The sequence below is a fragment of the Typha latifolia genome, chromosome 4 (assembly GCF_019914945.1).
Source record: "Typha latifolia isolate L0001 chromosome 4, TyphaL0001v2, whole genome shotgun sequence".
Taxonomy (NCBI): Eukaryota; Viridiplantae; Streptophyta; class Magnoliopsida; order Poales; family Typhaceae; genus Typha; species Typha latifolia.
In genome coordinates, this window is record NC_133089.1 from 4946714 (window position 1) to 4958748 (window position 12035).

The 12035-nt window shown below is 38.3% G+C and overlaps 1 protein-coding gene and 1 long non-coding RNA gene across 2 annotated transcripts; both read right to left on the bottom strand.

The window, feature by feature from the left end:
- Positions 1-103: 103 nt before the first annotated feature.
- LOC140787616 (uncharacterized) lies at positions 104-2157 on the bottom strand. The gene has a single exon (XM_073136624.1). It carries the CDS (start codon positions 1719-1721, stop codon positions 495-497), a length of 1227 nt encoding a protein of 408 aa, XP_072992725.1. The 5' UTR covers positions 1722-2157; the 3' UTR covers positions 104-494.
- Positions 2158-5439: 3282 nt separating this feature from the next.
- On the bottom strand, positions 5440-10050 carry LOC140785510 (uncharacterized). Its single transcript, XR_012108471.1, has 2 exons — positions 9887-10050; positions 5440-7550 (listed from the first exon to the last, which is right to left on the bottom strand). It is a non-coding gene; the product is annotated as an uncharacterized lncRNA (long non-coding RNA).
- Positions 10051-12035: the final 1985 nt, after the last annotated feature.

The following is a 12035-nucleotide window of genomic DNA, read 5'->3' on the forward strand; positions in this document are numbered from 1 at the left end:
CCGAACATAATCTTTTCAACAAATGGATACATTTGTAGTTTGGGTCCCAAGCACAGTCATGGATGCATGAAGTAAAATTGCAATAAGCTAGAAGTTGGCTATATATTAAAAAGAAGAGAGAGGATTTGATATATATATAATCCAACAATCACATAGATAACAATAATATTGGGCATCAATATTAAAAAAAACAGAAGAAGAAGAAGAAGAAGAAGAAGAAGAAGCAGCCAGCAACAGCCACTGATTGGAAGTGTGACACTAGATGGTCAAAAGAACAACACATGCAGCGATGTGTTATCAAAAAGGCCAGCAGCAGCAGCTACAGCAAAGGCTTAAGGGATACAAGATGGAAGGAGGATTACTTATTGGGTGACATAAGTCACAATAATTTAGTAGCTAATAGTATCTGCATGGATTTGACATCAAATGATTGATAGGGTCGGCCAGGACTTATAAATAATAACTACTAAAAATAGTTACTACTGATTAAGCTCTCAGGATGAGGTGGCAATGCAACAGGGCTCCCATATGAATAATGGTCGGCGCAGCTGGCTGCACCGCTGCATGTGGTGGAGCAGCTCCTCCTTGTCCCGCCGTTTGGCCGTGAACAGCAGTTTGTTCTCCGTCGCGGCCGCCGCAGCCGTGCTCTGCCCGTCGAACACTAACCCGGTCGCGCTGAGGGCTGAGGCCGCCACCGCAGCAGCGGCCGCCGTGGTTGTCGAGGACGCCGTGCGTTTGGGGGCCCACGCTGCTTGGCCGATGAGCGGAGTGCCGCCGACGAACTTGTTGATCACGAGCGACGACCGGTGCACCTTCGCCGCCGCCGCAGCGCCACTCTGCTGCTGGGGCTGGGTGCTCACCTTCACTTCTACTATAGTTCCCCTGTCTACAACTTCCACTTCTTCTTCTTCCTCTTCCTCCATTTCCTCCTCCTCCTCCTCCTCCCCCACTTCCTCTTCCTCTGCTTCTACCTCTACTTCTTCCTCTTGTGGCAATTTCTGACTATCTTCATGGCTTGCTTGTTTCTCAACAATCTCAGGAGATTCATTTGCGTCCGATTCCGCGGTTGGCTCGCGGGCGGTGGCGTCGACAAAGGAGAGGCAGAGGCGGCCGTCCTGGCGGCGGGCGTGGAGGTAATTATGCGAAGGGACGGAGATCGCCTCGACGACGAGGCGGCCGTCGCGACGGTGCGGCCTCATCTGGAAGCATGGCCCGTCGCGCCGGGAGATGGACGGGAGCGGCGGGGGGAACGACCTCTGCGGCGACCGCCTGCTCGCCGAGCAGTGGTAGTTCACCGCCACCAGCTCCTTCCTATCCTGCCGGACCTCCCGATAGCAAGACACCGCCCCGATCGTCACCACCTCGGTCTCGACCGCCACCTTCTCGGGCAAGCAGTAGCTCATGTCATCGGAGAAGTCATCCGACCCCGTCTCGGAGCCGAGGCTCTCGGTGCAGATCTCGAGGCTCTTCTGGCTCAGGAGACTCAAAGACCGCCGGAGGAGTGGGTGGACGTAAGGCTGCGGCGGGACGTCGGGCACCGGCGGCGCCTTCGCCGCATTCTGGGATTGGATCGAACTCCATATGTCAAATTGCCCAGGCCGTTCGTCATCGTCGTCGTCGTGGATCGCCGGGGTATCAGCCGGCTTGCGTTCCTCAGGTGGAGCCAACCAGTTGGGCAATTGGAACGGCGCGGCTGAACTCCTGCACACAGCCACCGACATCTTTCCTTCCAAACAAATACTAATTGTGTGTGTGTGAGAGAGAGAGAGAGAGAGAGAGAGAGAGAGAGAACTCAGAGGGGTAGAGACAGAGAGGTAGAGAGAGAAGTAAGCTGATGTATCAACTTTGGTTCTCTCCTATCTCCTGCTCACCTTGTATATGGATTTGGGTTTCTACCACAATTGAGATGTGAATTGGGTAGTGATGACTAGTGAGGAAGGCCAATGGGTGGCTATTTGTAGGAGAGGAGGGAGGAGAGAGGAGAGAGAGAATTATTTCCTTTTAATTTTTGAATAAATTTGATCAGTTGTAGCCCCAACTCCACACTCACTTGCGAGAATTCCCTTTATCGCCATCCAGGGGCCCTCCCACCACCAATGCCTCCACCATATCTTTGCTTTCCACCTTTTATAATAATATTGTCTATTTTTCCCTCCTCCTGTCAGCCACTTAGCTTTATGCCCTCCTCTTTGCTTAATTATTCCCCTCCCCTAAAGCTGCTTACTTTTTTAGAGCATTAATTGATGCATGTATTACTCGATCTCTTACATTACATTGTAATTCATGAAAATATATTATTAGCTCTAGAAAACAAAAACAAAAGAAAAACGCCTACATACGATGAAGGTCTTGTGCTCTCTCTTGTCTTTTAAGTGCAGGTCTGTAATTCTCCAATCCTATATTTGATGAGTGTCCTCTAATAGAATACTCTTATCTATAACTTGCTAAATAATCAATTGATTCAAAAAACTTAAGCTATTAACAATTAAGAAATAAACATAAGCTATTGTGTTTTGAATTCACAACATTTTGATGAAAAATAACACTAATATCATGTTAGATAACCAAATTAACTCAAAACTATTAACTATTAAGTAACATATCAATGACATATATCATGTCTTTAATATAGATAATCTTCTAAGATGGCGTGTTTGATTGAGGAATAGCTTCTAAACTAATTTAGCTATATTAATTTCTTAACTAGCATAAAATAATTTATACATTATTATGATATATGATTGTAAATTAGTATATAGTATATTTAATACAATATGATAAGTGATATAATATATTATTATAAATGATCAAAATACTTAAAAGTGTGGAGAGAGACACCTAGAGAGGAGAAAGACGGAGAGAATGATTAAAATAAAAGTTTATTAAAGTGATATTTTATGAAGTATTAGATGAAAGAGTAATAGAGAATAAATAAATATTATGTAACTAATATTAAGATAAATTATTATTTAATTATTATACTAGAATAGATTTTAGTGTACTAAAATAAATTTATGCTTATTCCATAATAAAATGAGAATTTCTCTTTTTGTGGTTATTAACAGATTCATATCACAAATAATATCCCAAAACATATTCTTGGGAACTTGCACCAATTACTTGGCTGCGATGCCCACTGACGCCATCCCACCACAAATATCCTCTGTCCCCTCTCTGTCTCTAGCTACTTTTTGGACACCTACTAAGCTTCTGTCTCTCCTCCATATTTTTAAATTATTTTATTCTCTGTCCTTCTCTCTCTCTCTCTCTCTCTCAAATCGATTGGCTCGCTGTTGTAAGCTGTCTCTAAGCCTCTAAAGGCGAGGAGGAAGGAGGAGGGAGGAGAGAAGAGGGAGGAAAGGCAAAGCCCCAGATTCCATTCCTTTCCCTCTTTCCGCTCTCTTTTCCTTCCGATTTTATATACATATATCCTACGCTACCACTCCCTGTCTTCCTTTCTATTCAGATATGCCCTCCTCCTCCTCCTCCCACCACTGTGCATGCATGTAGATGGATGGATGGACGGGTACGTTAACAGCCACGTGGCGGAGGACGACATGGCCACGTAGCATGACGCCACGAAGAGATCGAGGGGAGGGGGAATCCTCGATCCTACGGCGGGAGTGGGAGATTCCCCGCCCGCCCGCCCGCCCGAGCTTGGAGAAGGATTCGATGGTTTAAATGGATAAGTTGGTATAAATGCTCGGGATGATGCCTAAGTAAGCAAAGGCAAGGTGGGAGAGGGAGAGGGAGAGGGAGAGGGAGAGGGAGGGGGTGGCACATTCTATTGCTGTGGTCGTCGTCGTCGTCGTCGTCGTCCTTTGGATTAGTCCCACAAACCTTTCTAAAAGGGACATTGGTCGCTATTTCTCCCTTTTGGCCAGATGCTCTGCGAGTCTCTCTCAGCCGTGCATGGACCAAGAGAGAAAGGAAGACCAAAATTTAAAAAATAAAAATAAAAATAAATAAAAGATGGAAAGGAAAGGGGGAGAAGTCATTGAAAGAGGAGGATCCATCCATTCATGTAGGTTAATGGATGACTATTAATTACAGGGCGATACACGCTACGTAACGGGATACTGTATGAATTGTAAAGAAGAAGAAGAAGATCATGAGCTCATATATAGTTTACCCTTCACAATTAATTATCAAAAACTGGATCTTAATTCACCAGGCATATATATTATATATACATGAAGAACCCAAATTGTATATGATCACTAGATCTAGTATCACAGGTGCACAATGATCTCTCTAATTAATACGTATATCCTATGATTTTGAGAATACCTTGTAAAAGAAAATAGTAAAAGCTACTCAATCAACGAAGCAAGCTGCTAGTAAAAAAGATATGCCATTAGCTGCTACATAGCAAGTATGGGAACAATTGAGTTAATTACGGTCCCAAAAAGGCTGCAGAACTCAAACGAAGAGGTCCCAAACTTTAGGCTACAGGAGGACTTAGTGTTGCCTCCCAATTGGATAGTACACACTAAATAGATTCGGCCGACCGTCACGGATCGGACAGGACCCGAATACGCTAAAGGTGCGGATTAGGGCTATCTTCGCAAGATTTGCGCGTCAGATCACCTGAATTTTTCGACAAATTTTGTGCATCCTTAGCTTGGAAGGAGAAGGAAAAGGGCGACATATCACACATGGTTGATGAGAGCAACAAGGAAGAAAGAAAGAAAGGAAAAGGAAAGGGAGATCTAGCTAGTTGATGGACCAGTACGGGCTATGACCAAGTGTATCTAATCTTAGATCTAATGTGATCTCAAATCTAAAGTGTGGTCGGTTCTACTTTTAAGAGTCTCTGGTCCCGGGAAGAAGGACCTAACAGCTAACAGTAATTGTTTCCCTTGTTCCTCTACTTGGGATGTAACTTGAAATAGTCCCAATTATTCTCTCTTTTACCTTTTTTTTTTTTTTTTTTTTTTGCTATCCCCTTTCCAGTTGGATCATTCTTGTTGGCTATTAACAAATTCTCTGATGTTAATTCCAAGCAAATGATTACTTCAACAATTGTAGCAATGATCTCTAGGTCTCCCATGTACAAATTTTTTGTGATAATCAAACAAGATCTGTCATGATGTTCTAAGTAATCGAATCAAAATCAACCGCGAATAATTAAAAGTAAACACAAGAAAGAAGATAAAATTGGCGAGGACAAATTGGCTGTTCAAAATAAAGTATAAACAATGATCAAACTCTCGAAAATAGAAGACAATTACATGCTCAAAAGAAGGTAATCCAACTTGGAAATCTTAACAACTACTAGATATACTGATAACTACATGTTATTCTCACTGAAACACCACTTGTCTCCGGTATCTGATCCACCTACCATAATTATTTAGGTATGTGAGTTAACATCAATTTCAAGAGTTAACTCCACAGTCGCACATCATCATTATCCATTAAATCTGGTTATAAATATGTCATTCAACATCATAGAATGCAAAAAATGTGCCAATACATTTAAAGTAGGGAGGCTTCATGAAGTCACCACCAGTGGCTCCACTCTACAAGCCACCTTCATTAGTCTGCAGCACTACAACATTTATACAACTAAATGGGTACCCAACAAACACTAAAATTGATAGGGATTCACCAACAAGTCTTTACTCTTGCTTTATGGCCTCCCACAACTAACTCTCATTCGTTGTCGCTCTAAATATGACCAACCTCCCACCTCCACCAAGAGACTGAGAGAAAAAGGGAAAAGATAGAAAAAGAGAATTTTCTCTCCTCTTGTTTGAATACAGGAGAAAAGTGAGAGAAAGAAAGAAAAACTATCCCTTAGAGGCTATTTTTTCTCTCCCTTTCTATACCTTTCTCCTCTATTCTGGTCTAAAATTTTCATTACTTTCTCTTCTATTTTCTTCTATCACCAGGTATAAAGTCTTTGAGGAGATCCTTGAGCAGATACTCCTGATGCTACTATTAACTTTCTTTCTTCTTCAATGCTGTCCAGATGCGAGTTCTTTTGGACTAACAAAAGTTGTAAATGTCAAGTTGCTTCATGTTGTCGGGCACTCCGTCTGAAATGACGTTGGAACAAAATAGAGGATCTTTGATTTAACTATATACATTGAAACTGAAATTGGCTTTCATCAGCCTAAAGTGTAATTTGGTAGAAGTGAAAGAGGAATCTTCGATTGTCGGTACTGTGAATTAGAAAATGTGCTTCGTAGATATCATACCTGCGCACTTCTCAACTGCCTCCTGTAAAGCACATTAAAATAAACATGTCCCGGTGCTCCACATGGCACATGAATAGAAATATGGGCTTTGAGGATATAGAAGAGGTTTGAACTCAACATCTCTTGGAAATCTCAAGGTTTTAGATAATATGTCACATGAATATAAAGATGGGATTAAGCTGTTAGAAAGTGGCTCATCAAGTAAATCATGTCTAAATAGAATAATAGACTTGAGACTCTTTTCTAGGGCAGTTCAGGTACACAAAGGTCACACTGTTTAGACAAATCTAACACAAGATGGCATTGCAGTTATGTTGCTGATATGCAATATATAGTTTTATAATTCTCATCTTTCTAATCTTCTAGGGCAGCTTAGCTTCCTGATTCACAAATCTTACACAAGATAGAGATGATTAGAGAAAAAAACTACCTAAGGATCCTACGGCTATGACATATAGTTCGGAATAGACATGTTTGTATGGTCCCTTTTCTCCATCCAAATTTTCATCAAGCTTATTGATCCACTTTCCCAAGATAAGAAACTCTCTGTTAGTCTATTTTCCACATTATAATTCAATGTTTTATTTGTTGTCAAGTCCTCAGAATAGACAGTCAAGTGCCAATTAGGCTGTAATTACCATCCTATATAAAAATTCTAGTCTTTCTGGTCAAAGGAACTGTTAGAGTGATCTTATCCCCTCCTGCTATGATCTGCAAGGTTTCAGCATTAGGGTACTTTGAGACACTGCTACACAAAACTTCTTTGGTATAATATAATGCATAGCTAATCCCTGGTTACGATGACAGCAATAGTTTTGTTACCACTAAGCGCATCTTTGTTCCTTTTCTTCCAGTGTAATCAGACAGTGTCGGAACTCAGAATCATCAGGATATGAACCTTAGAAATATGTCCCAAGCATGCTATCTGAGGTAATACCTCTGCTCCCAGGACCTAAATTGTAACCAAGAGGGGAAGCCCATCAATTCGGCCTTACTACTAAATACAGCAGATAGCATCTTGGAGCATCATACCAATAAGGTGAAAGTCTGAAAGGTGGTCTCCCTGCCTAGTTGACACCCTTCTTATGGCGAACCATTCATAAGGATGGCAAAGTTAGGGAAGAGTGATAATCCTTATGTTAGGTAGAATCATTTGGCCTTCTCCATGCAAAGTCTAGTAATCTTTATAGTAGGTAGAATCACTGTTGATAAGAATTTCAGCTATGACTTTATAACAAGAATTACACAAAGAAATAGGCCAGAGATCATTAGCACTTAGAATCAAACCTTCTTCTGGATTAAGGTAATATAGGTGGATCCCCATTGGATTGGTACGCTATCTTGCTACAAAACAAACAGATAATAAGGGACAACATGTGAAATTATATTACATTGTTTCAAACACTATTCGCTGTGCATAATACTGAATGCAACAGTATAATCTACAGACAAGCTAGTAAACTGGAAAAAAAAAAAGGAATAAGCAAAATGTGGAACTAAGAATGATTCAGAACAGGCAAACAAATGTTTCAGCTAAAAGAAAAGCCAAGGACTAGGCTAGGAGTATTCAATAATCAATATAGAGTGGAATAGAAATCTAACTTGAAAAATCTACTGTTCACAGTTATTGTTTCTTTCTTATTGTTGTTATCCTAAGAAACTGTTTGAACTATCGTCATATTAGAAACAGTATGTACCAGATTACTCCCATGGTTCTCAGAATCAATAATAACAAGCATAAAGGTAAACAAATAATGCTAGCTATGGAAGCTAAAATATGTCAGAATGGAACCTCTATTAGAATGACGTGTAACTCCTACATGCTTTGCAGAGGCCAACTCTATTCCTCTAATAATTATAGAGACAACAGAGCATTATATGACTATCTTTTCACTCTCTCTCACCCATCTAGCAGAATGTTGACAGAGCACATTGTATGACTATTTAATGAGATAAAAGGTCTAACATGACAGCAGTGCTAGTGTACAAAGTCTGGAAACAAGAGCAATGAAATTTTATACCTTCATTTCTCCATATGGATCTTAAAGGGCAGTAAGAATGCACAGAAGTACAAGGCTGCATATTTTCCGCAATCTAGCCCCATGAGACTGAGACAGCAGCTCATATCATATGTTTGTCATCATATAAAGTTCAGGAAATAAAATGCTTTTCACCATAGATCAGAACTTCTGGAGGTAAAGGAAATATAACTTGCAAAAATAAGTATGATCAATTTATGAACTCTCTACTTTCGAAGTCATCAAAATTTTTGGAATTTTTGGACATAATACCTAGTGTTACATTAATTTCTAGAGTGTCGCTTGAACCAAACCTGAGATTTAATAAGCTCTTTAAACACATGGGAGAAGCATCTCCCTCTCCATTAGCAAGGCTTTGTCATAGTAGGTTTAATGAACTGGGAATAAAATCTAGCAATAGCTTTTACCGATAAACAGAAGAAGTGACTGACACACAGAGAGACGAAGACTAAGACAATTGAACCAATAGAATCAAAATATGAAATGATTAAAATTAAAACTAAATTAATATGCTGTACATCATCGTACAGTAAAAGAGCATGGAAATACTAGAAACATACAAGGGACAGCCACTGAAAATGTTTTACAACATGACAGCAGTAAAGACCATTACAAAATGCTGCACAAAACTTTCGTAAGCAATTTCATTTATGTACAAGTGGCAAATACTGCTTTAGGACTACTAATCAGTTTCTACTTGTCAACTAGCCATGAAGCTTTTCTGTTAAGTCCTTCTATTGTTTGGTTTTGCTAATGCCAACAATTTGGGATAATAGGAAGAAAAGATCTTATTTTCCATGAGTTATTGATTCATAGTTGTGCTTAATAGAACAATGATATGCTTACATTGTTATCAAACTAGCCATTTGACATCATGACTAATTATCCTCTTGCATCATCATGATTATCTCCTAATTTACTAGGAAAAAATGGGGTCAGTTAAAGAACAAATTGAAGAAAAAACTCCAAAAGAATTGACAAAATCCCTCTTTTTCATATGTTGGCATCGCGCGAATTTGCGTGGAAACAAAATATAAGACATATGAGTTGCAATCTATCTTCTTCATACTTCTTTCAAAAGATCAAAACAGTCATGACAATATCTTCTTCTGCACACTTAAACATCAACCAATAGGAAAAACAGAGGCAAGTAGTATGCTAAAGAAGAAGCAATTTTGCAGCATTCATCCCCAATAAGCATTCAGAGCTAGCATATGTCAAACAGTAGAATACATGAAGCAGGAAATCCCAAGGGCAAACTGAAGGGAGCTTCTGATAAACCCTAGCAACCCAAAGAAAAAGAAAAGAAAGGAAAATAATTACTTTGAGATGAAAAGAACATCGAATATAAAAAGGAACACATAGAATTATAGAACCCTCAACCATTGACCAGTAAATTTGGAAATAAATTAACATGAAATCAAGCATTGTCATGTATCAGCCTATAGCCTTATAGAATATGCATTCACGGGTTGTTCTAAATCTCCTAATTATTCGATGGGTCAAAGAATGTTATATACTCACGAGCTCAACTTATTATGCTGCAAAGCCAAAATATGTGAATAAATCTGAAGATGAAACCAAATTCTTGCGTTGCAACGAGGCATCAAAACATTTGGGGAAAAGAAGACGGAGGCTCACAGATTTGACGGCGGATAATTTGGCGGCTGGGGTGTAATAGGATCCGAACTATATCCAACTCACTATCCAGTTCGGACGCGAATCCGAGTCCGCTTAACATAATCATAGATCTTCGAACTTAAAAAGTCATATCAGTTTATTGAAGAAGAGAAATTTATTCAAAAAAAAACCCTCAATTCTGAAAGTAAGGTCATTGCATTGTTAAGTAGCCAGTAGTTAGCATACTTCCTAGCAGAATATGTAAACCGAGCAGCCAAAGAGGGAGGCCCAATAAGGAAGATCATGATTCTGTAAACCCTGCAGACAGGATTTTGAACAAATTCTTAGCAGATTGATGTTAAAATTAAACAAATGTATGTAAATAACTAAAATATTATTCTTTTTTAAAGTTAGAGTGTAAAATATTTATCAATAATTTTTAATCTTGGATTAAAAAAGATATTTTTCTTTGTACGATAACATTGAATTCAATATTAGGTAGTTTTTTTTTAATTATTTTAAACAATTTATACTAAGGTAAACTGGTCTTTTTTAATTTAATACTAATTTTAATTGTAGTTAATTCGATTTAACTAATAGATTGTTTGAAATAGTACAATATTTTTTTATTAATTATGATATTTTAGATAATGCAGTGATAATTATGCTACTTTATACGTTTTCACCCGCAATTATGTAAAAATTCTTATTATTATTATTATTATTTAGAGTAATTCAGCCCGGTTCACTTCAGGATTAACTTTTTTTTATATTATAAAGTACAACTCCTTATTTTAAAATAACAGCTAAATATTATAATAACTCTATTCTAGAATATAAATACTATTAATCATAATTATATCTTATACCACGCACAATTACTAATTTACTCTTGATAGCTATCTCATCAGTCTATTTATATCAATCAAAGAATTTTTAAGATAATTTTATAAAAAAATAAAATATATTTTTTCATATTTTCTTTTACTTTATATCACATTAAAAGTAATTATTATACTCTTATTCTAGAATATAATTAACATAAAAAAAATTCTTATGAAATAAATATCTCATTTGAAAATAACAAATAGAAGTATTTATTTAAAATTGACTTTATTCCTAAAAAAAATGATGAGAACTTAATGTACAAAGCTATTGTGTTTTTAAATAGTAGCTTCATAATTGCTTATAGTAAATAATAATAGATAAGGTCACCACTCTGGAAACTCTGGTTAAGAGTGTAAACAAGCTAAGCCTGAGCGAGCAAGCTCTGGCTCAGGCTTGGCTTAAAATTATTTTTGAGTCTTATAATTCTTCTCAGGTTCGGCTCACCTCAACTCGAGCCTGAATTAAGCATATTATGAAGCCTTATTCAAGTTGAGTCAAATCAAGCCCAAGCTGATAGAGGAGGAGGACAACAATAAGGTGGCGCCTTAAGGAGGACAAACCAGTAGCTTGAGAAGGAAGATGAGTATGAGCTGGCCAGTAGCTTGAGAAGGAAGATGAGTATGAGTTGGCGGCTTGAGGACGAGGAGGAGGAGAAGGAGCTTGCTTGCCGAAGGAAGATGAGAAGGAGGAGGCAGGCCGCGGTGGAGAAAGAAGAGGCCATTGAAGGAGAGCTCATTTAGGGAGATAGGGATTTGAGGGTTTGAACGACTATGAGAGAGTTGCTGAGTTGGGATGGAAAGTTGGGGACTAAGGTTTTGACTTGAGAATTAAAAATTCATTTTATATCGAGCCTATCAAACTGAGTTGAGCGAGCCGACTCCAGCTTAGGCTTCGCTCAAAATTATTTTCGAGCATTCTAACTTGGCTCGGGCTCGAGTCAGCTCTAACTGAGCCAAGTTGAGTCGAGCTTGAGCCACTCGTTTATATTGACAACCCTACCTCTGATAGAGTTCACAGCTAAATTTATCAATGAACATTAAAATTAATATTTAGTAAAAATTTTACTAAATATCTATATGCATATAATTTAGGTCTGTTTGTCAGGAGGGTTTAAGGATTCGTGATCTATAATAAAGAAAATAAAATAAAATAACTATAGATAATATTTTGAACTCATTTAAGGAACACTAAACTAGTTCAATAATTAAATATATTTTTATCATTTTTATATCTAATTAAGTTTATTTTAAAGTAAATAAAAATTAAAATTTAAGACTAACTG